This window comes from Panthera tigris, chromosome A1 (assembly GCF_018350195.1).
Source record: "Panthera tigris isolate Pti1 chromosome A1, P.tigris_Pti1_mat1.1, whole genome shotgun sequence".
Classification (NCBI taxonomy): domain Eukaryota; kingdom Metazoa; phylum Chordata; class Mammalia; order Carnivora; family Felidae; genus Panthera; species Panthera tigris.
Window position 1 is genome coordinate 22,102,838 of NC_056660.1, and position 21,192 is coordinate 22,124,029.

Below are 21,192 nucleotides of genomic sequence, written 5' to 3' on the forward strand. Positions count from 1 at the left end.
GTCAGTTTTAAGTCTGTAATTTTTCTCGCATATTATCTGCTTCTTCACAGCCTTAGTAGTTTTGATTGAATGTCAGACATTGTAAAGTTTATCTTATTGGCTACTGGATATTTTTGCATTCCTATAAATATCCTTGAGCTTTGCTCTGAGATGTTGTTAAGTGACTTGGGTCATGCTTTAGGCAACAACAGAATTGTGTTCTTGTGCTGGATGGGAAAAGAACATTTGTTAATTTTTTCCCACTACTGAGGTAACAAGATACTCCAGAGCATTCCACCAAATACCCTGTGAATTACCAGGCTTTCTACTCTGGCTGATGCAAAGAAGTACTATTTCTGGCCCTGTGTGAGTCTGGATGCTGTTCTACAGAATCCTTTTAGATGGGTCTTTCTCTAACCTGGAGTAGCTTCCTTACACATATGCATTTACCAGTACTAAGTGCTCAAGGGGGATCCTCTCCAGATCTTTGAGGTCCTTCCTTATTCTATGTAGCTCTTTCCTCTCTGGTACTCTTTCCTGCATAATCTAGTCTCCTTTGACTGCAAGTTCCATTAATTCAGATTGCCCTGTGCCATGCCCCAGAAACTTTCTCTAGGTAGTAATAAGGGTATCAATCATAGGGCTTGCCTTGTTTTCCCTCTTTCATGGCCTGATATCTAACATCTTGAGTAATACTGTTTCATCATTTTTTTTTTTAAGTTGTTTCAGGCAGAAGAGTAAATTCATTCCCTTTCAGTTCTTGACAGGGAACCAAATTCCCTACTCTTAATTTTTAAAATACCCAGTAGACAATAGAAAGGTGAATGAATTTATCACAGGTAAAAACCAAATGACTATGCTTTAAAAGCACAAGTTTTTAAAAGTATGGTCCAGGCTTCACAAATGGCAATGTGCTCTTGATATGTCCTGAACTAAAAGAAAAATCAATGTTCTTTTCACAGATATTTTGGGCAAATGACCACAATTCTTTAGCTTTTATTTCTGTGTAAGACTAAGTGTTACTAGCAGCCTGCAGAGTGAGCTCGTATTTGCTATTAAAACGTGTTATTTACAAAGTAAAATTAGTACATTTCAAAAGATTACTTGGGCCTCTAATTCAGGGTTCTACTAAGACATTTAGCTGCCATGCAACACAGTAAGGATTCCCACAATTTGAAGGAAGATAATTTTCATTATCTGTTTATCTATCATCAGTGCTCTCTTCAATTGTACTGGTTTTTGTGGTATTTTCAATAGGTCATGGTTTTCAAGTTCAATAACTTTTATTTATAAATTACTACATGTTTACCTTTATCATTCCCATATTCAACTTAGTTTTTGGAGAACGCTGATTAACCCAATAATGTACAATGATGCATATATACATTAACCATATTTTTGGCTTATTACTTTAACCTTGTTGCGTAAGTAGATGTATTTATAGACCTTCCAATTTGGCTCATATGGTAGCATTTCATCAGCAATCTGCTGTTTATGAACTTATGTTATTTAAATAAATTACAACATATTTTCATGCTAAGTGCAATAATGTATTTTTACACATAGGGCAGTGTTTATAGGGCATAATTCTGTAATAGGTTGAACCATATAAAATCATTTTTTAAGGTAACCACCTGAAAAAATTGTCATTTTTAAGGTAAAAAATATGAAAATAACAATTTTATATGGCTTAACCTAATAGAGCAAATACATATTTTACATATAAAATATATATTTCATTTCCTTATAAGGTAAGTGATAATTTATACAGATTGTCAGCAACAAATTTACCATAACTTATCTTACTCTCTAATTCCTTGTCCACTGGAAAGGTGGAAGATGAAGAATGGGTGGGCCTCCATCTTTTATCCACGTAAGTGAACAGAGGTTTAAAAAAAGAGGGAAAGGTTGAAAGTCACGGCCATTACTCTCCATTGCCAGATAAACTAAACACAACTTAATTAAAAAAATTTTTTTTAACCTTTATTTACCATTGAGAGACAGAGAGAGACAGACCGTGAGCAGGGGAGGGGCAGAGAGAGAGAGGGAAACACAGAATCCGAAGTAGGCTCCAGGCTCCGAGCTTGTCAGCACAGAGCCTGATGTGGGGCTCAAACTCACAAACTGAGAGATCATGACCTGAGCCAAAGTCGGACATTTAACTGACTGAGCCACCCAGGCGCCCCTAAACACAATTTAATTAAGCACTCAAGAGATAAAGCCCCAGTTCCTCCACTACAAAATCACACCTTAATACTAACATGAAAATCTGGTTAAAATGGACTTCAAAGGCACTTTTGATGAAAAAGACATCAAGAAGAAACATCTATTCAGGAAACTATGGGAACTGAGACCAGGAGTTGCTTCCAAGAAATCAACCCTATCCATTAAAGGACAGATAGTATACACATAAATAAGATTTTTTAAAGTGCCATCTTCTTAAATTCCATTTTATAGTTCTAGCTGTCGATGCTTTCAGAGCACTTAAGTTACCTTTAGAGCCCAAGGTAATTACCTCTGCCACAATTCTGTTTTCATCTACAAATATTTTATTACCCTTTTAAAATATACCCACTTATAAATTATATTCACTTTGCTTTTTTAGAATTTCAAATTCTTGGTTACATCTATCAGAATGACTTTGAAGACTAAACCAGTAGTTTCCGAATATTTTCTGACCAAAATTAACACCTTGGCATCTAGGTTCACAATAGAAGGGTTTGCATTCCCCTGCAAAAGCTACTGTATTACTATAACTTCACCATATTTAACATGTTTCCTTCTAAACAGAGAATTTTATAAGACATCATAAGAAAATCAACAACATTTTTGCATTTCCCCTAAGAAAGATTTGTCTGTAGAACCCAGTATTTTAACATTGTTCTTTTTGTTTGTTTTTAAGTACGTATTTATTTACTTAGAGCTGGGGGGCAGGGAAAGAGGAAGAGAGAGAATGCCAAGCAGGCTACATGCCGTTAGCACAGAGCCCAACGCAGGGCTCAATTTCATGAACTGTGAGATCATGACCTGAGCTGAAGTTGTCAGATGCTTAACCAACTGAGCCACCAGGCACCCCTTCATATTGCCCTTTCTGAGGTAACCACAGTCTTTGTTTATAAATCGACTATTATGCTTGAGTTAAATATTATTTTCCCTAAACATGCTCATCCTTCCTCACATTATTTTTTAAAAATTTTCCTTGTCCTTAGTCTACCTTTAGCTCAAACTGATGACATCAATCCTAGAATTTACCACCAACTTTCCTAAAATATTAGGTTTTAATATTGAAAGGGGGGAGATGAATAAAAATACCCAGGCAAATGAGGCTTGAAAACTATATTCAATATTAAATTTTGTATTTGAAAAAAAAAAAAAACAAAACCTCTAGCTTTTATAATAGAAATTCAGAAAGTAAAGTACCTGCATTGTTTGGCAGGTATGGTAATAAAAGTTGAGAATCACTTGTCTACAATTCTGACTTCTTTAACCTACTATAACAGAGCTTCTGACCCAATATTACACTAAAAGTGCTGTTTTAAAAAGCACCAATGACTTTAGACACCAGCTGGGAAGCTTATGAGTGAAAGGAGGTGTTATTAAAAGTTACACAGAAAAAAAAAGGACATACAGCGATGTCCAACAAGAAGGTATGGCTGTAACAAGGACTAATCATAATTGCCAAATCCAAACCCTCTTATGTTTTGTTATTTTTGTTATATCACAAAAGTTGTACATTTTATACTTAAAAACATATATATATATATATATATATATATATAGTCATAATTTTTAATTCTTCCTTCTGTCCCCCAATCCAGCTCCCAAATTTGCAGCTACCCACTGTGGAAGGTACCCTCTCAAACTTGTTCTCTACACTTACTTACATGTATATATAAAGTTTTCTAGTTGTTACATAAATGAAATGACATGCACTGGTCAGTGTCTTTCTTTTTCATATGAAATATCTTACTATTTTCTTAAAGAAGTACATTTGTATTTATTTAATTCTTTTTCATGGCTGCCTAATATTCTACTGCAAGGGCGTACTATAACTTAACTATTCTAATGCTGAATAATGGAATTGCTTCCATTTTTATCCATATGTTTTTCCCTCTGCAAGAAATAAACATGTAAATTCTATATGAAACTATAGCAGTATTTCTTTAACCCATATATACAGAAATAAAACTTCTATTCAGAAGTATGCACTTTTAAAATGGATATTGCTAAACTATTCTCCTAAAAAAGATGAAGCTATTTACACTTTGTTCAATAGTTTACAAATGTCTACTTTCCAATTTTACTTTGTAATAAAATAAGCAAAAACTGGACCTTAATATTACTAAGATGTTTCTGATGTTTTCATTTAAATTTCTCAGACTACTGGTGTAGTTGAATAACTCTTCCAAACTTTATAAGCTATCTATATTTTTACTTCTATGAATTTCCAACTTATCTTCTTTTTTGTCTTCTACCAGGCTGGTTTTTTGTTCATGCTGATTTGAGAGCATACCTTGAATACTTTGAATATTAATTTTGTCTATTACACGTGAATTATTTTGACAATTCAGTTGCTTGCTTTTTTTCTTTTTCTTTTTTAAAAAAAAATTTTTTTTTAACGTTTATTTATTTTTTTTGAGACAGAGCATGAACGGGGGAGGGTCAGAGAGAAGGAGACACAGAATCTGAAACAGGCTCCAGGCTCTGAGCTGTCAGCACAGAGCCCGACGCGGGGCTCGAACTCACAGACCGCGAGATCATGACCTGAGCCGAAGTTGGCTGCTTAACCGACTGAGCCACCCAGGCGCCCCAGTTGCTTGCTTTTTTTAATGGTATCTGAGTTTGATGTCTCACTTGACAAGGCCTACTCCACTCTAAAATGTTTTTATTTTTTTAAAAATTTTTTAATGTTTGACAGAGATAAAGCATGATGGGGAGGGGCAGAGAGAGAGGGAGACACAGAATCTGAAGCAGGCTCCAGGCTCTGAGCTGTCAGCACGGAGCCCGATGTGGGGCTTGAACTCATGGACCTTGAGATCATGACCTGAGCTGAAGTTGGACACTTAACCACTGAGCCACCCAGGTGGCCCTCCAAAATGTTTTTAAAAATTCACTTCTAAAACTTTCACCATTTTATTTACTTATATTTAGTCTATCTAGATTTTAGTTTTGATAGTGGCATGAAGTGGGTCCTAATTATCTTTACCTCAACTGGATAGCCAATTGTCCCACACCATTTACAGAACAGCTCTTCCATTACTCATTTATCACACAATAAATTCTTATGTATCCATGGAGCTCCTCCTGACTTCTAAATTCTGTTCCTATCATCAACATGCTCATTGCTACTCCAAATTCTTATTTTTTTAAATTGTAATTTTATGGTATATTTTCATCTTTGGTAGGAAGTTTGTTATTTTTTTTTTTTTTTGAAATTTACTTGGCCATTCTTATGTGTTTCACCTTCTTAAAACTTGAAACATCAGTTTGTCAACTTCCATTTTAAAATCCAATTATCATCTAATTAGAATTACACTAACTCATTGACTCATTTGGTGAGAACTGCCATTTTTACAATAATGAGTTATCATATTTAGGAATATAGTATGTTCTCCATTAAGATCTTCTTGTAGTTTTCTTTATATAGCTGCTGCATATTTTAAAAGGTTCTTAAGTATTTTATAATTTTGACTTCTACTTTTTTATTGTTTTTCATAGTTGGCTACTGCTGGTGTATAATAAGAAAGGTAATGAATTGGGGCACCTAGGTGGCTCAGCTGGTTGAGTATCTGACTCTTGATTTTGGCTGAGGTCACGGTCTCATGGCTCATGGGATCTAGCCCTGTGTTGGGCTCTGCACTCACATCATGGAGCAGGCTTGGGATTCTCTCTCTCCTTTTCTCTCTCTGCCCCTCCCCTGCTCATGCTCTTTCTGTCAAAATAATCTTAAAAAAAAAAAAAGGCTAATGAATCTTCTAAGTTATAGCCAGCTGGTTTACTAAAATCTCTTTGTGACTCAAATCACGTTGTGCTGACTATCCTGTATTTTTGAAGTAGGCAGTATCAACTGCAAATACTAACAGTGATATATCTCACCTTACTCCCTCGCCCCACCCAGCATACCCCTTATTTAGATGTTAATTATTTTTCTTGTTTCTTACTGCATTGGCTGAGACTTTAGGGCAAGTGTTATGTTCCTATCTTCTTATGGAAGTGCTTCTAATATTTCACTGACATTTAATACAGGCTTCTGACAGAGACCCTTTACTAGGCTATTTCTTATTAATTGTTATCAGGGACAACTGAATTTTAGAAAATGATATTTCTAGTACCAAAGAGATAATCATATAGTTTTATCCTGTAATTAATACAGTGAATTACATCAATATGTTTTCCAATACTGAATCGATATTATACTCCTGGGATTCAACATATCAGAACTGATATGATTTAATGATTAAAAGCCCAGGCTCTAGAATTGGGTGCCTGGGTTCAAATCCCAAATCTTTCACTAACTAGTATCTTAGGCATGCTGTTTAACTTCACTCTGCTTCAGTTTCCTCATTTTTAAAACAGTGATGATAGTAATTACCTCAGAGGGTTGTTTTAAAGATTTAAGTCAACTGATACAGGTAATGCTATTTGGAACAACAGCCAGAACACAGAGAGTATTTAATACATATTAACTGATTATCTACTGAGTGTCTTATATTTGTCAGGTATAGGGTATATAGCATCGCAGGAGTCAGCAAACTAAGGCCTGTGGGCCAAATCTGGCCCCATGCCTGTTTCTGTAAAGTTTTATTGGAACATAGTCATACCCAATGTTTGTAGCTCATCTATGGCTATTTTTATGCTCCTACAACACAGTTAAGTAGTTGTAATAGTCCATACAGCCACACATCTTAAAATATTTACTATCTGCTCCTTTATAGAAAAAAAAATTGCCAACTTCAGCAGTACTGTTCAAACTCAGTAAGTTCATAGTCTAATAGTTGAGACAGGCAAATATATATATATATGTATATGCTACAGTATGATATGTACACAATCATGATACAGAGGATAATATGAAAACATGGCAGTTCAGTACTCAATGACAGGAGAGATTCACACAAGTGAAAAAAGGCAAGACAAGAGGTATTTTATTTACTCTTATTTTTCAATGTGCATTTGTTTCTATGTCTTCATCTCTTATCCTAGTTTGTGAATTAATAGAGGGATGGGAGTATGACATTTATCTTTGTGACATCCATACTGTAAATATCTAGGACATTTAAAGAATTAACAAATGATAGATGAAAAATGGTGAAAATAAGAATAGGCTATCTAGGTGACAATGATTAGAAATGTCTGTCAAAGTTCTAGATATAAATATCCTATGGCAAGCAGTTTCCTTGCCATGTTAAATGGGCTCTCTCTTCTAATTGTTGTAACAGCCAATTCTAAAAGATAGATTACCCCTCTTTAAAGTGAAAAAAACTAAGGTCCATAGGGGTAATGTAACATGTTCATGTTTATATACAGCAAATAAGGGAAGAAGCCAACAAATAATCCTCTATCTGCCTAATTTAAAACATAAGCTCTTTCTACTACAAAGTTGGGAAAAAATATAGTCACAGGATATCAACAGAATAAATTGTGGCATGATTTCAATTTCTAAAAGTATTGATTTGAATAAACTCATGTTTTTGAAATATTAGTCTGGAAGCAGCCTGAAAGATGAATTAGAGGGACAACTGCCCATACTCTACCACACACATTAGGCCAGTTTTAGCAAGGTTAAAGTAATAGATTAAAAAAATAAAATTGCTAGCATACAGTGGCATTTGAGAACAGTGATGAACTTAATATCTGAAGTATCAGAAATAGCTGGTCCTAACACAGAAGAAACAAAAACATAGTTCATAAACTATTACCAACATGTAAGAAAAACAAGTATACAGTGCAAATGAAAATATTACATGGAAAAAATCCAGTCCTAAGAACAAAATGGTAAATTGAGAATGCCTGTCTTAAGCAAATAAAAAAAAATTTAGAAATTGCAAACATAATTAAATCACATGTTATAAATGTTTCATTTTAAAAATTTAAGGAAATCTGGGGCACGTGGATGGATCAGTTGGTTAAGCGTCTAACTTGGGCTCAGGTCACGAACTCGCAGTTCGTGAGTTTAAGCCCCGTATTGGGCTCTGTGCTGACAGCTGAGAGCCTGGAGCCTGCTTTGGATTCTGTGCCTCCCTCTCTCTGTTCCTCCCCTGCTTGCACTCTGTCTCTCTCTCAAAAATAAATAAAGATTAAAAAAAAAATTATGGAAATCTTAAGAAAAGTTGATTTTGAAGTAAATGAAATGACTATTCCTTCAAGCTAGATCTCAAAAGTAGTTGCTGTACATAACATCTATTTCTGCAAAAGAAAGTATATAATTACTTTTTTAAAAAAGTCTTAACTGTGCTTTAAAATGTACTTAAACATCTGTTTAGAACCTCCAAAGTAGATTTTTTTTCTCTCACAGGGAAGTGGATAATAAAGAAATCACTAAATTTTCTAAGATATTCTGTACAAATACATATTGAAATGTGGATTCTAAAGAAGGAAAATAAAAAATACCTGTCAGATGTTTGTGGTAAGAGGCTGATTAACACATCTAACTTATCAAATTTGGATAACTTTTTTTTTTTTTTTAACGTTTATTTATTTTTGAGAGAGAGAGAGAGTGAGAGAGAGCGCAAGCAGGGGAGGGGCAGAGAAAGAAGGAGACACAGAATTTGAAGTAGTCTCCAGACTCTGAGCTGTCCACATAGAGCCAGACCCGGGGCTCGAACTCACAAACCATGAGATTATGCCTGAGCTGAAGATGGATATTCAACCAAGCCACCCAAGAACCCCAAACTTGAATAACTTTTATATCAAGGTTTATTTCAAAGTACATATCTGTAAGTGATGAATCACTGAATTCTACTCTTGAAACCAACATTGCATTGTACATTAACTAAACAGAATTTACACTTACCTTAGCCAAAAGGCCAAGAAGTGATTAACTAAATAGAATTTAAACAAAAATTAGAAAAGAAAAAAAAAAGTACTCATCAAACTTTTTATTTCTAACAGCCAGCACATAAGAGATCTCAAGAAGTGAGGGAGAAAAAGAGATATTAAAGTCAATCAGAAGTAACAGTTTCATCTGTAAAATAAAAGTACTAACACGTATCTGGTATGTCTGTATACAATTTAAAAAATAACCAAATATAGGGCCTAAACTCCAATGAGAATTCAACAAATGGATCTTATTACTATAGATACAGGAATAGTCTTCCACTTGAAAAAAAAAAAAAAAAACATAAGGAATTCACTTTTGCATATTTTTATCCCACTCTGGAAAAGAATAGCTGAAGTTGCTTGGAATATAAGATCAGTATTCTCTTGTAAAAAGAACAGAGGCATTGGATATGGACTGCACTGCAAGATTAATAAGAATAGAAAGAAAGAAAGCTTTTATATGCGTTCTCTTTGCTAAGAAACCAGTTAAAACAATTGAATAAATGAAATGCTTACTCTAATATAGTATTAATGTAAACACTTATTTGGTACTTTGTTTTCACGGCGTCCAACATCTTTTTGGGTGCTCATAATATTTCTATGGGGAAAACAGGATAGATAGCATTCTCAATTTTAAGGATTAGGAATTTAAGATTGAAAAAAATTAATCTGACATCATATGGCTAATAAGGGTGAAGTTGGAACTAAGATGCATGGTACTTAATCTAAAAAACAAAATAACTAGAATGATCAAGCTGTTTTCAAGCACTGGCAAAAGGGAGGTGGGAGAGTGAAATGTTAATTTCTCTTTAAAGCAAAATTTAAAAAGTCCGATTTTTACTAGGTAACAATTCATGGAGGCTTAAATTTAGTTCAAAAGGTTCATACTGCCTTAAAATATAAGACAGTATATACATATAAAGTATGGAAAATGCTAGTATAAATAAATTACAAAAATCAACTTAAGTTCTGAAGTTTTGTTTGTTGATTTTAATGTTTTTAAGAGGGGGGAAAAAACACTGATTTTACCCAGACAGCTCTCCATCTTCTACATCTTTACTCTTTCCAGCACCTAATATTATCCTTCATATACAGAACATGTTTACTAATACCCACAAATCAAAAAATGCTTTATGCTATATTCTTGTTCTCCTGATGACACAAAACGATGTCATTACTCTTGATGACAGAGTAACCCTAGCCAATTGACTCATGTGACCATAACCTGGGGCACCACTATTCACCTGGTAATGGTACATGAAACACAATGTGCTGAAGGAAACAACTGACTTAGAAATACACATCTATAAATTTAGAAACTTCAAAGAGCTAGTTCACGTGCATGAATTTTCAAAGTAACTGATATTTGTCCTCTAAATCACCGTATCTTTTTAAAAATTTTGTTAATGCTTGTTTATCTTTGGGGGGGAGGGTGTGTGCAGAGAGAGAGAGAGAGAGAGAGAGAGAGAGAGAGAGACAGAATCTGAAGCAGGCTCCAGGCTCTGAGCTGTCAGCAGAGGCCCATTGTGGGGTATGAACTCACGAACTGTGAGATCATGACCTGAGCTGAAGTCAGACGCTTCACCAACTGAGCCACCCAGGGGCCCCCACCATAACTTATCTTTAAGTAATCTTAATGGAAATATTTTAGAAGGGATTTCTAGGTCTTTCTTCTTTACTTTAATCTGCACATGACGCAACCTTTTCTTGATGACTCAAGCTCATCAATGGAAACATCATTAGACTGTTCTGTAACACAGTGACTCTTGGAGTTATGAGAGATGTCTGTTTATCTCTTCACTAATTCGCCCTAGACTACTTTTAAAGACAAAGTTTGCTACCACCAGTTCCCTATTATCACTTACAGGCCACCAGTACCCTAGCCAAAGTTTATAAAATGCCAGTTGTAGTTTAAAATATGCAAAACCAAAACAGGCTGTTGATATACTTAACCTTTACATAAATTTTATTTTTTTTAATGTTTATTTAATTTTGAGAGAGAGATAGGGAAAGACAGAGACAGAGGGACAGAAAAGGAGGGAGGGATAGAGCAGGGGAGAGGAAGAGGGAGAGAATCCCAAGCAGGCTCCATGCAGCCAGCATAGAGCCCAACGCAGGGCTTGATGTCAAGAATAGTGTGATCATGACCTGAGCCAAAATCAAGAGTCAGACATTTAATGGACTGAGGCACCCAGTCACCCCAACCTTTACATGAATTTTAAATCAAGCCATGATGGACCTATTTTCACTGCTGGAATGTCTGGCTCAAAGATTTTTCTTCTTTCACTTCACTTCTTTCACTAGGTTCTAACACCTAGTCTAGGCTGTTGCTAGAAGTCTGACCACAAAATAATAATTACAATAATATTTATTTCTACATATTTTCTTTATTTTTACTATAACATAGGGAACAAATATAAATAATAGTCATAACAAAACACACCAATCATGTAGACAAACAATATAAAACACCTGACATATATGCTATAAGGACAATTACCTAGCCCAATTATTAGCAAGAGTCAGCAAACTAGGTCCACTGGCCGAATCCAGCCCATAGCTGGCTTATTTTTGTTTGTCCCTTAAGAATGATTCTTATATTTATAAAAAATTATTTAAAAAATAAAAGATACTCACTAGAGACCATAAGTAAACTGCAAAGCCTAAAATATTTACCATCTGGCACTCTATAGTAAAAGTTTGCCAATTCCTGTTCTGAGCTGTAATAAACAAACACATATAAGACATATATGTAAGGCTATCCCTTACACATAAAACAACCTATTAATGTATCTAAGCAGACATATAGTTCTTCCAGTGATGAGCTCATAATGATACAGGCAAACTATCTTGTCCAGTCCTGCCTATTCCTTTTGACCATGCCCTGGGGCTTAGCCAAAATCTGTATGCAACCTTCTTTCTTTCTTCCTCAATACTTATCCTTAGATGCTCTCAGACTGGTCTCCTTGCTACCACTTCCAGCTCTGCATATCAATTCTTTTGCTAAGTCCTTCCCCAGCTTCAAGGCTGACTTCTTCCATATGTCTTCCATGATCATTCTAGCCCTCAGGAGCCTCACTTTTCTTGCCACACAACTTAATAATGACATCTCAGATTTTTGCTAATGATTTTCTGTGTGTTAGTCTAGTATCCACAACTATTTTCTAAACAACTTGAAGGAAAGATATCACACTGCTTTAGTATCCCCACTTTAATAATAGCTCATCAATCTCTTAGCACATGTCATCTCCTAAGTGTACCTCTCTGTCTTGGAAAAAAATAACCTGAGGACTGGTAATGGGTGATAAGTGATTGGAAATATCAAAGGAGGACACCCACAAAGTAACTGGATGCAAGACCATAAGCTACACTGCCAACTTGGAAAGTGTATGTGAAGACAAAACTATAATAGTAGAAGGATAGAGAGATAAGGATCAAGAGATAACAAGACTACTGAATACTTTGAAATAAAAGGAGATCAAAATATTATAAAAATTAGGGGTGCCTGGGTGGCTCATTTGGTTAAGCAACTGACTCTTAATTTTGGCTCAGGTCATGATCTTGCAGTTCCTGGGATCAAGCCCCACGTCAGGCTCTGGGCTGACAGCATGGAGGCTGTTTGGGATTCTCTCTCTCTCTCTGGCCATCCCACACCCACACTCTCTCAAAATAAGTAGATAAACTTAAAAATACATATATATTAAAAAATTATAAAAGCTTACAATACATTTTAAAAAACAAAATTTGCCTTTGAACACTATTGGCCATTAATGTCCTTTTAACAAGCAGCTCTCGACATTGATATCCATAGAGCCATTTTTCTTTTCTTTTTTTTTTACAATGTGATAATTGAAGCACTACAAGATTCAATGGGATAGACATGCACTGTATTCTAAATCTTTAGATTTTCAATATTCTATTTTTGAGACAGAGAGAGACACAGCATGAACGGGGGAGGGGCAGAGAGAGAGGGAGACACAGAATCGGAAGCAAGCTCCAGGCTCTGAGCCATCAGCCCAGAGCCCGACGCGGGGCTCGAACTCGCGGACCGCGAGATCGTGACCTGAGCTGAAGTCGGACACTTAACCGACTGAGCCACCCAGGCGCCCCTAGATTTTCAATATTCTAAATTTATCTGAAGTGTGCTAGAGATTGCTAGGAAAAAAACCATTTATCTTTTGATTACCTGCCAAATAAAATTGGAAATCATGTGCATATCCCTACATCACTCTCAAAGATACCACCTAAACTCATTTTCACAGAAAAATACACCAAGGATATTAAAACAATTTTTATATTACTTCATCAAACTGTATTATAAAAATATAGGCAAAATATAAGGTGCACAAGCCTTGCATGTATGAACATAAAAAACCCCACGAATGTTTTAAAACAAGGATAAATATTACCAATGAGTTTAAACTAAAACTACTGCATATTATAAATTAAGTGCTTTTTACCTAAGTAAAGCTACAAAAGACAATGAGATTAAGCCTCTATCCCTTCTTTTTGTACTGGGTTTAACAGTCTCTCAGTCCTTATCTATGCCTGGTTGGTCAAAGACAGTTTTTTGTAATTAGTAATAAAATATGCTTAATATTACACTGTAGAAATTTTACAACTAAAAGGTAATTGTTAAATGCATGGTAAAATGAATCAGCTCTCAATTACTCACATGACGAAGGAAAGTGATGACACAGATGACACCATATAATAATCCTAGCACCAGTTTTTTCAAATGCAGATCATTAATTTGGGAGAAGCAAATTGCCCTTATAATTATGTTTGACTGAGACCAGTGTTAATCAGAAGTTTATTTTCCCTAAACATTCAATGATTCTGAGGATTCAAAAGGAGAAACAAAGGAAAAAGAGGGAGTTAATTCAGAAGCATACAGGTGGCTAAAGGCAACCTGCCTGGGATAAAAAAATTTCTCCGTCAACCTACATGAGAAAACAGAGATGATCTATGAATGAAAAGAAAAAAAAAAAAGTAAAATTAACATGACAGGGTGAAATTTTTTTAATATAACATTATTTATAAAAATTTTAATGAGATTTTTTTCCCTGTTAAGTCATCCTTTCTTCCTACTAACAGGTGTTATTAGTGATGGCAAGAATTATCAGTGGGCCAAAAAGCTGAAAGCAAATTTTACGTTTTATGTTATAAAAGATGTGTTAAAAATCCTTTTTATCACTGTTTTCTGTTAAGAGCACCATCTATCTCAATAGGCACTTTATCTCATTACTTTAGATAAATGAATGCAACCAAGAAAAGACCAAAAAGGCAGAGGGGTACTCATTTCTCTGAATATTTTTAGGTGGTTTAAACAAAACTTACACGATGGCAAGAATTACAGATTTAGGAAATACACAAAAACTAAATATTTATCCAAACACAGGATCATAGCCCCAAAACTCAATTAGTTGCTGCCTAGCATATGGCTCCAACTCCTGAGTAGCATATGTTTAGCACTGGTGCTGGTAATAGCAAGGTGGTAAAATATTATAGTAACAGTTCAACTTTAGCTATTTCAGTCTTATAATACAGAAAAACACACCTTTGGTTTCAAGACCAAAGACTAAAAACACAGATACAGTTAAGAAATAAATAATTACGTTGCTCTGTTTTAAAAGTCCACACTGAACACAGATATGAAGATTATACCGTAAAAAAAAAAAAAAATCTTGTCGGCTTATTATTCTTAGTTAGAAGATACTCAGACACAAAGGTGTCCAAAGAAACTTAAATAAAATTTCACAAAAGAAAATCTCTAATTCATGATTCCTAACACCTCAGCAACCATTACACACCCCCTCCCTCCAAAATATCTCAAGGCTTTTAACGCTGTTTAATAAAAGAACGAGTAACGACTACGTTAATTAAAAGAGCCACCGTTCTGCTCCAGATTGTATGACAACATTATTTGTTCATTTTCCTTTACCTAACGCATGGCGTCCTTCCCCGCTCGTGTCAAAAGTTCAAAGATCCAGGTTGTTAAACAGGGCGAGGACCGCAGCCTCGAGTCAACCTCCTGACCGAACAGGTGGTTAACTCAGCCGGGTAGAGGAACCGCCAGGTACTACCGGCACCAGCCAAACAGGATCAAACACACAAGGGCGGGTTTTCGAGGTTTTAACCCCAAGATGAACGGGGGAAACTCTCTTCAGAAAAGCGTTCAAGTTCGGCGGCTGCCCGGTGGCCGAAGCCCAAGGCGCGGCGGCCGCTGGGCGATCTCGTCCCCTGGGCTCCGCACTGGACCCCCGAGCCTCCGGGAGCGGCGCTGCTCACCGCCGGCCGGGGGGGAGGGGGGGGCGGAGGGAAGGCCGCCCGCGCCCCCGCACCGCCTCCTCTGGCTAGTGGCGGGGCCGCAGTCGCGCCCCCGCAAGCGCCTCCGGGCAAGACTCGGGCCCGGCAGGTGCCCGACGAGTTGACGGGTCCTGTCCACCCCCTGCCCCCGACACACACCCTCTACTACCCTCTGCCCGTAGCGCGCGCAGAGGACGGGAAGGGCCGGGCCCCTCGACGGGCCCGAGTCCCGCTCGGCGCCCCGGCTCCTCAGACCCAGCCTAACGGTTTCCGTGGCGCCTGCTCCGGGGCGGGACGGGAGTGGGACGGCTCGGTCTCCCCCGCCTTCCCCGAAGGGAGCGCCCGTGCTCTCACCTCCGAGTCACGCCGCTCTGAGGCGGAGGAAGGCGGCTACCCTGGCGCCTCTTCTTCGGGTTCCTGATCGTTCTCGCTCTACCTCAGCGGCAGAGCCAGCTCTCGGGGCCGCTGCGGCCGCGGGCGCACTGACTGTTGGGGTGGTTTTCCGGCAGTGACGGCGCCGCCTCAGCCCCGCTCTTCGCTCCCTCTCCGCGTAGCTCCCGCTTTCTGTTTCACCCGAGGGACCACGAACGCCGCCGCCGCCATGCTTACTACGGAGCTAGGAGGAGGAGCCCGGAGTCGGCGCGCCCAGTGCGGCTGCGCGAGCCTCGCCGACGGCGCCCCCGGCCCGGACCCCGCGTCCCCGCCCCGCGCCCGCGCCTGCTGCCCCGCGGGTCTTTCCCGGGAGCGCGAGTCGCCCGCTGACTCCCTGGCGCTGGGCATCGAGCGCCAGCTCACCGCTCCCGGGGCGACCACCGCTCTCCCCAGGGATGCAGACTGTCCTGAGGCCTGGCTGCGCCAGGTTCAACATAGCATCTTCCGCGGCCAGCCTGCGAACCACATTAGGGAAATACGGAGTTAATTGACATTCCTAGGGCCACTCACGCAATTCTCAGTCCAAATTGTAAAAAGCTCCCCCTGATACTCGCCGGGTCAGTCTCTTTCCGAGAGCACAAGAACTTAACGCTGGCAGGTGCTTTTAAAGACACTCCCCCCGAAGGAATAGGAAGCCACGTGAAGTGGGTTGGATGTTTTCCATCCTAAACCCTTAGAGTCCGGGATCTCTACCGCAAGCAAAAACACTTAGATATTTACCTCAGTTGAAAACGTGGGGGTTAGTTTCTTGGTCGGTCCCCCCAGTCAAATCGCTTGGAAACCCATTACCTTAATGTGTACAACAGCACGAAGACTTACAAGCAGTAAATAACGGAGCAGAGATTCTTAAAATCCCAAATCCAGCAATTGGGGGCGCTGCAATAATTCCTGAGGGCTGGCCAGGGCTGCTTACTTTTGCAGATTCCACTGAAGGAGTTGGGAAGGGGAGTAGTCCTTGGGACGGAGAGTCCAACCCCAGTAACTGTTCCTTTAAAAACAGTGATGAATGTAACCAGGCTTCCTGTTCTGGCTCTATTTCACTCAATTAATTGTGCTGTCTTTAAATATAGCAGTATTTTTACTTTAAACCTTTTACAGAAATCCTTTTAAAAAGTACTTACTGCCTACATTCTTAAAGAATACAATGGCTAATGAAATCCTTTGCTGATGATTGACCATCAAATGTGATGCCTTGGCCTTATGCTAAAGTCTCAGGGGATTGCTGAGGCATAGGATCCCCACTCTGGTGATCTCTTTTTTTCTCTTTGGAATGTTCTCATCACCTTTTCTAATAATCTGTCACTGCTTCTCATCTCCTCATCTGTCTATCCACTCTGAGCCTTCCTCTCATCCTTTCTACTTACTGTTTATTTTTTACTGGTTTTTTTCTTGATGGTGTTTCTCTATGGCTCCAGGTGATGACTGATCAGATGTTTATATCCACAGCCCGCTAATGAGAGAAACCCTTTCTTCCCATCAGTAAATAGGACACTGACTCTGTATCAAGTGGTATCTTGAGATATTTTTATTGCTGTTCACTATCAAAAGTTCTTTCCCTTGGAGAGGTGTTTCCTTAACAAGAATTTTGGCCCTCTTCCAGACAAAATTGCTGGAAAGCTGGTCTCTGAATAACTGAAGCATAACTGTATATTGTTTTAAAATATGAGGATTTATCAGAATGTGGGCGAGTTGGGTGGCTTCTCCATATTACTACCACAGCTCTGTTCGGTCTGAGACTAAGCTAGTGGTTTCCAAACCTAACTCCAAGCTAGTAATTTCCAAAGCTTCCTACTTAGGAGCTTTTTAAAAAGCCAAATGGTATTTTTTTTTTAAAAAAAAAAACACAACACTATATTTTTAAAAAGTCTGGGCATACCTACATGTATAGGCACAACAAGGAAGAACAGCTATTTCGAAGGAGACTAACACATAATTCCAGAATATCCTTGAAGCAGATGTAGAGATTATACTCAACAATATGCAGTACTGTAAGGTTGAGTCAAGTGAGGACTGGGGAATTTATGTCCTGTGGAGAGAATGAATCATACACATAAATAACCCTAACACAGGCACCAGTATGAATTCTCTGGGAATCCAGAAAGGGACAAGAATTTACATCAGCTTTGAACAAGTCACTTCTCAGTGCTTCATTTTTCTTATCAATAAAATAAGGGTCATTTTTAATCATCTTTCTTAAAATCTCAACAATAGTCAACACTTTGACCAATTATTTCTTTGAATACTACTTCTTCCTTTGGCCCTGTACTCTTGGTTTTTTCCTACACTTCTTATTATTGTTTCTCTAATTCCTTTGCAGATTTCTTCTCCTCTCCTTAGCTATTAAATATAGGAATGCTTCACAATTCAGCTTAGGTTCTTTTTTGTTTTTATTATAATCTCTTGGCCTAAACATCATCACCCACATCAATGGCTTTAGTTTCCTATATACTGATAATTTCCACATATATGACTCTAGTCCAGACCCTTCCCCTAAATTCCAAATCTGATACCAACTGTTTTATTGACATGTTCACTTAATGTTTCAAAGCTACAAAGTTTAGTCCAACTGAGTTCACAAACTCTTGTTTTCCTTTCTCCTCATCTCCAGTTGTTCAAATCAAACATGTAGTAGTCATCCCTGGTCTCTCCCTCACCCTCATTTTCTATATTCATTGTAGCACCAAGTCCCGACAATTTTATCTTCCAAATTGGTCCACTTTTTACCAGTTGCCACCAGTCCACTCTGGTCTCACTGCATACAGTCTAAGCTCTTCCGTTCATTGTCCACTTTGCAGCCAAAATGATCTTTCTAAAAGCAAATAAGACTATGTCATTTCCACATAAAACCCTTAAACAGCTTCTTATTGCTTTAAGACTAGAATTCTTAAGGTGGCCTACCAGACTGTGTGAGGTCTTGCCTTTTCCAGTCCCATCTCCTACCAGTCTCCCCTTGCTTCCTGTATGGGAGAATTCTTGACCTCCTTTTAGTTTCTCAGATATGCTGTGATCCCCAAAGCCACAGGCTCTCTGCACATTCTTGTCTTCTCCCTTATAACCATCTTATCTCTTACTCATCTGAGTGAAGAAAAACATTTCTGACTTACCAGACAAGTTAAAGACCCCTTGTTGATGTCAGCTCCCCTACCACAGATGTACCTTTCTCCCTATGACTTACCACAGCTTGCAACATTTTCGTATGTGTTAATACTAGGCATGTTTTCATTGCTCCCTTCATGAGAAGGACAGTGCCTAGTTTTGCTTCCACAGTGCCTGGCATGAAGTAGGCACCCCATAAATATTACTTGAATGGTTTAATTTATTCTGGGAGGTCCCTTCTAGGAATCTAGAATGTTATGAATTATACAATTAAGAAGGAGATTACTGAGCACTTTTGAGAGTGCAATCTTCTGTATGATTAGTGGGAAGAGATACAAGAATACGTTGGGAGACAATTCTCCATGGAACTGTCATATATATTTCTGTATGTCTTGTGAACAGAGGTGCTAGCAGCTTTTGTTCTAATCAGTCTTTTCCAGAATGTTTGTATGACATCCTTGGAAGATAGAAATAGTGTCTCCCACTGGAATAGAGGGCACAGTTTTTACTATCCACTATGATACTGTCTCCTGTGGCGAAGGGTGAGCGGCTTTGTTTGCAACCCATTATAAAAGACTGGAGGGTTCTAAGCTTGGTGTTCCTCAGGTGTAATGCAAACCCACTGCATATGTAGCATTAGCTGGGCCACACCATGTTGCCCCTAGGTGAGACTTGGCTAACAAGGGACATGCCAGGAACATGAAGCTGGTTCTGTGTCATGTGTAATACAGTCCTTTGACCCAGAGGGCTCAGGTCTTCTGCTAGCATCCAAGAAACTGTAGCAGGTTGAATTATTAGCTTGCAAGGAACATAAAATCTCAGACCCTTCACAACATTTGACAAGATACAGTGGGTTGAAGACAAAGAAGGAGCTAAAGCAGCTAACGAGCAAGTGGAAATTTGTCTTTCAAGAAGTTTGGGGGAAAAAGTTTGGTGGGGAAGAGAGATAGGGCAGCAGATCGAGTTGGAAGGGTTATGCTGACTGAATTCTCTGAGCAACGTTGGGTGTCCTAGCTCTGGAAAGAGCTACAGAAAACACTATCTCCATTGCTCTTCTCTTCAGATGGGGAATTGGTACAAGTCTGGTAGAGGAGAGGGAGGTGAAAGCAATTGATCTGGAGGTAGACCAGTTAAAGCACCCAGAAGCTTTTGTTTGTCTCTGAGGAGGAGTGTGGTATACTGTGGAGGAGGAGAGACTTTGGAGTCAGGTAAATCTAGGCTTGAATCTCAGCTGTACTACTGACTGGTTGATTAATCTTGGGAACACATTATTCTCTGAGCCTCATGTCCTCATCTGTAAACTAAAGATAAAATGTCTACTTTGCAGGATTAAATGGTATAATGCATGAAAACGCCTCATACATGTCTGATGCCTAATAAACAAATTATAGCTAGGTGATTGGTTGTCCTGGCTAATTGTGACCTGGTGAGGTAAAGGAAGTACAGAACCTTCTTCAATATTTGCTAAGATACATAGGAAGAGACTTGGCTACGGTCAATCTTGCTCCAAATACTTGAACCTGTTGCAATCTTCATTCCTCACTGTGGCTTCCCAGCTATGCTTTACTCCGTGGATGGAACAGCTCCTTCCCTTAAAGCAAAGGGAATAAGGTACAAAATAGGAAGCCACTTGACATTGAATGTTGGCCATTCCCGCTACATGGAATTTCTCACTGGCCATCATTCTCCTCAAACCCCACCCTGTTACTATGTTGCTGTAGACCTTCACTCTAACAAGAACCTTCTCCACAATTTTCTAAATTTCTGGGACCCCCTAAAGCCATCTCTCTTTAAAGCCACCTGAGGACAATTCCCAAATTCTTGTTAATTATTCAAAGCAATTTGGCTCTTTGTTTTCTGTCCTCATTTTTATCCAGAATAGCTTTGGGAACTTTAGCTTTCTTTTCAAAATAAAAAGATGCATTTGGGTGATTTACTATGCTAAAGAATAACTCTGTTTTAGAGAATTAATTCTTAAACTTTGGCATGAATAAAAATCACCTAGGGTGTTGAGTTAAGATATAGTGGTTCTACCATGTGTCCCCCCCGCCCCCACACACACACCAAGATTTGGACTCAGGAATGTGCATTTTATAATCACTCCAAGAGATTCTGATTAGGGTAGTCCATGGGTCATACTTTGAGCATCTTAGAGCAGCTCAAACAGTGTCAACTTTCATAAATAAGATGGTTTCTTTCTCTTGTGACATGGAGTTGAATTGAGGATTGACTCAATTGTTCAAAAAAATGGCTCATCTATGATTCAAGTCTTTTATATTGTTTGTTCTTTATAGAGAAGCCAATTAGGAAGGACCAAGGAATTCTTTAATCACAAAA

At 38.3% G+C, this 21,192-nt stretch overlaps 1 protein-coding gene across 4 annotated transcripts in view; it reads right to left on the minus strand.

The window, feature by feature from the left end:
• The window catches only part of FNDC3A (fibronectin type III domain containing 3A), a 143,109-nt gene extending 127,125 nt beyond the window's left edge, over window positions 1-15,984 (minus strand). The window contains exon 1 of one of the 4 annotated variants that reach the window (XM_042967852.1): window positions 15,682-15,984. Coding sequence is in view for 1 of the 4 variants with exons in the window: in XM_042967783.1 (XP_042823717.1) it covers window positions 5,186-5,236 (51 nt within the window). In the remaining 3 variants the exon portion in view is untranslated. Of the gene's footprint in view, window positions 1-5,185; window positions 5,795-11,655; window positions 11,676-14,962; window positions 15,037-15,681 lie in introns of those variants that run through there. The other 3 variants (XM_042967922.1, XM_042967702.1, XM_042967783.1) reach the window with 3 other exon arrangements.
• Window positions 15,985-21,192: the final 5,208 nt, after the last annotated feature.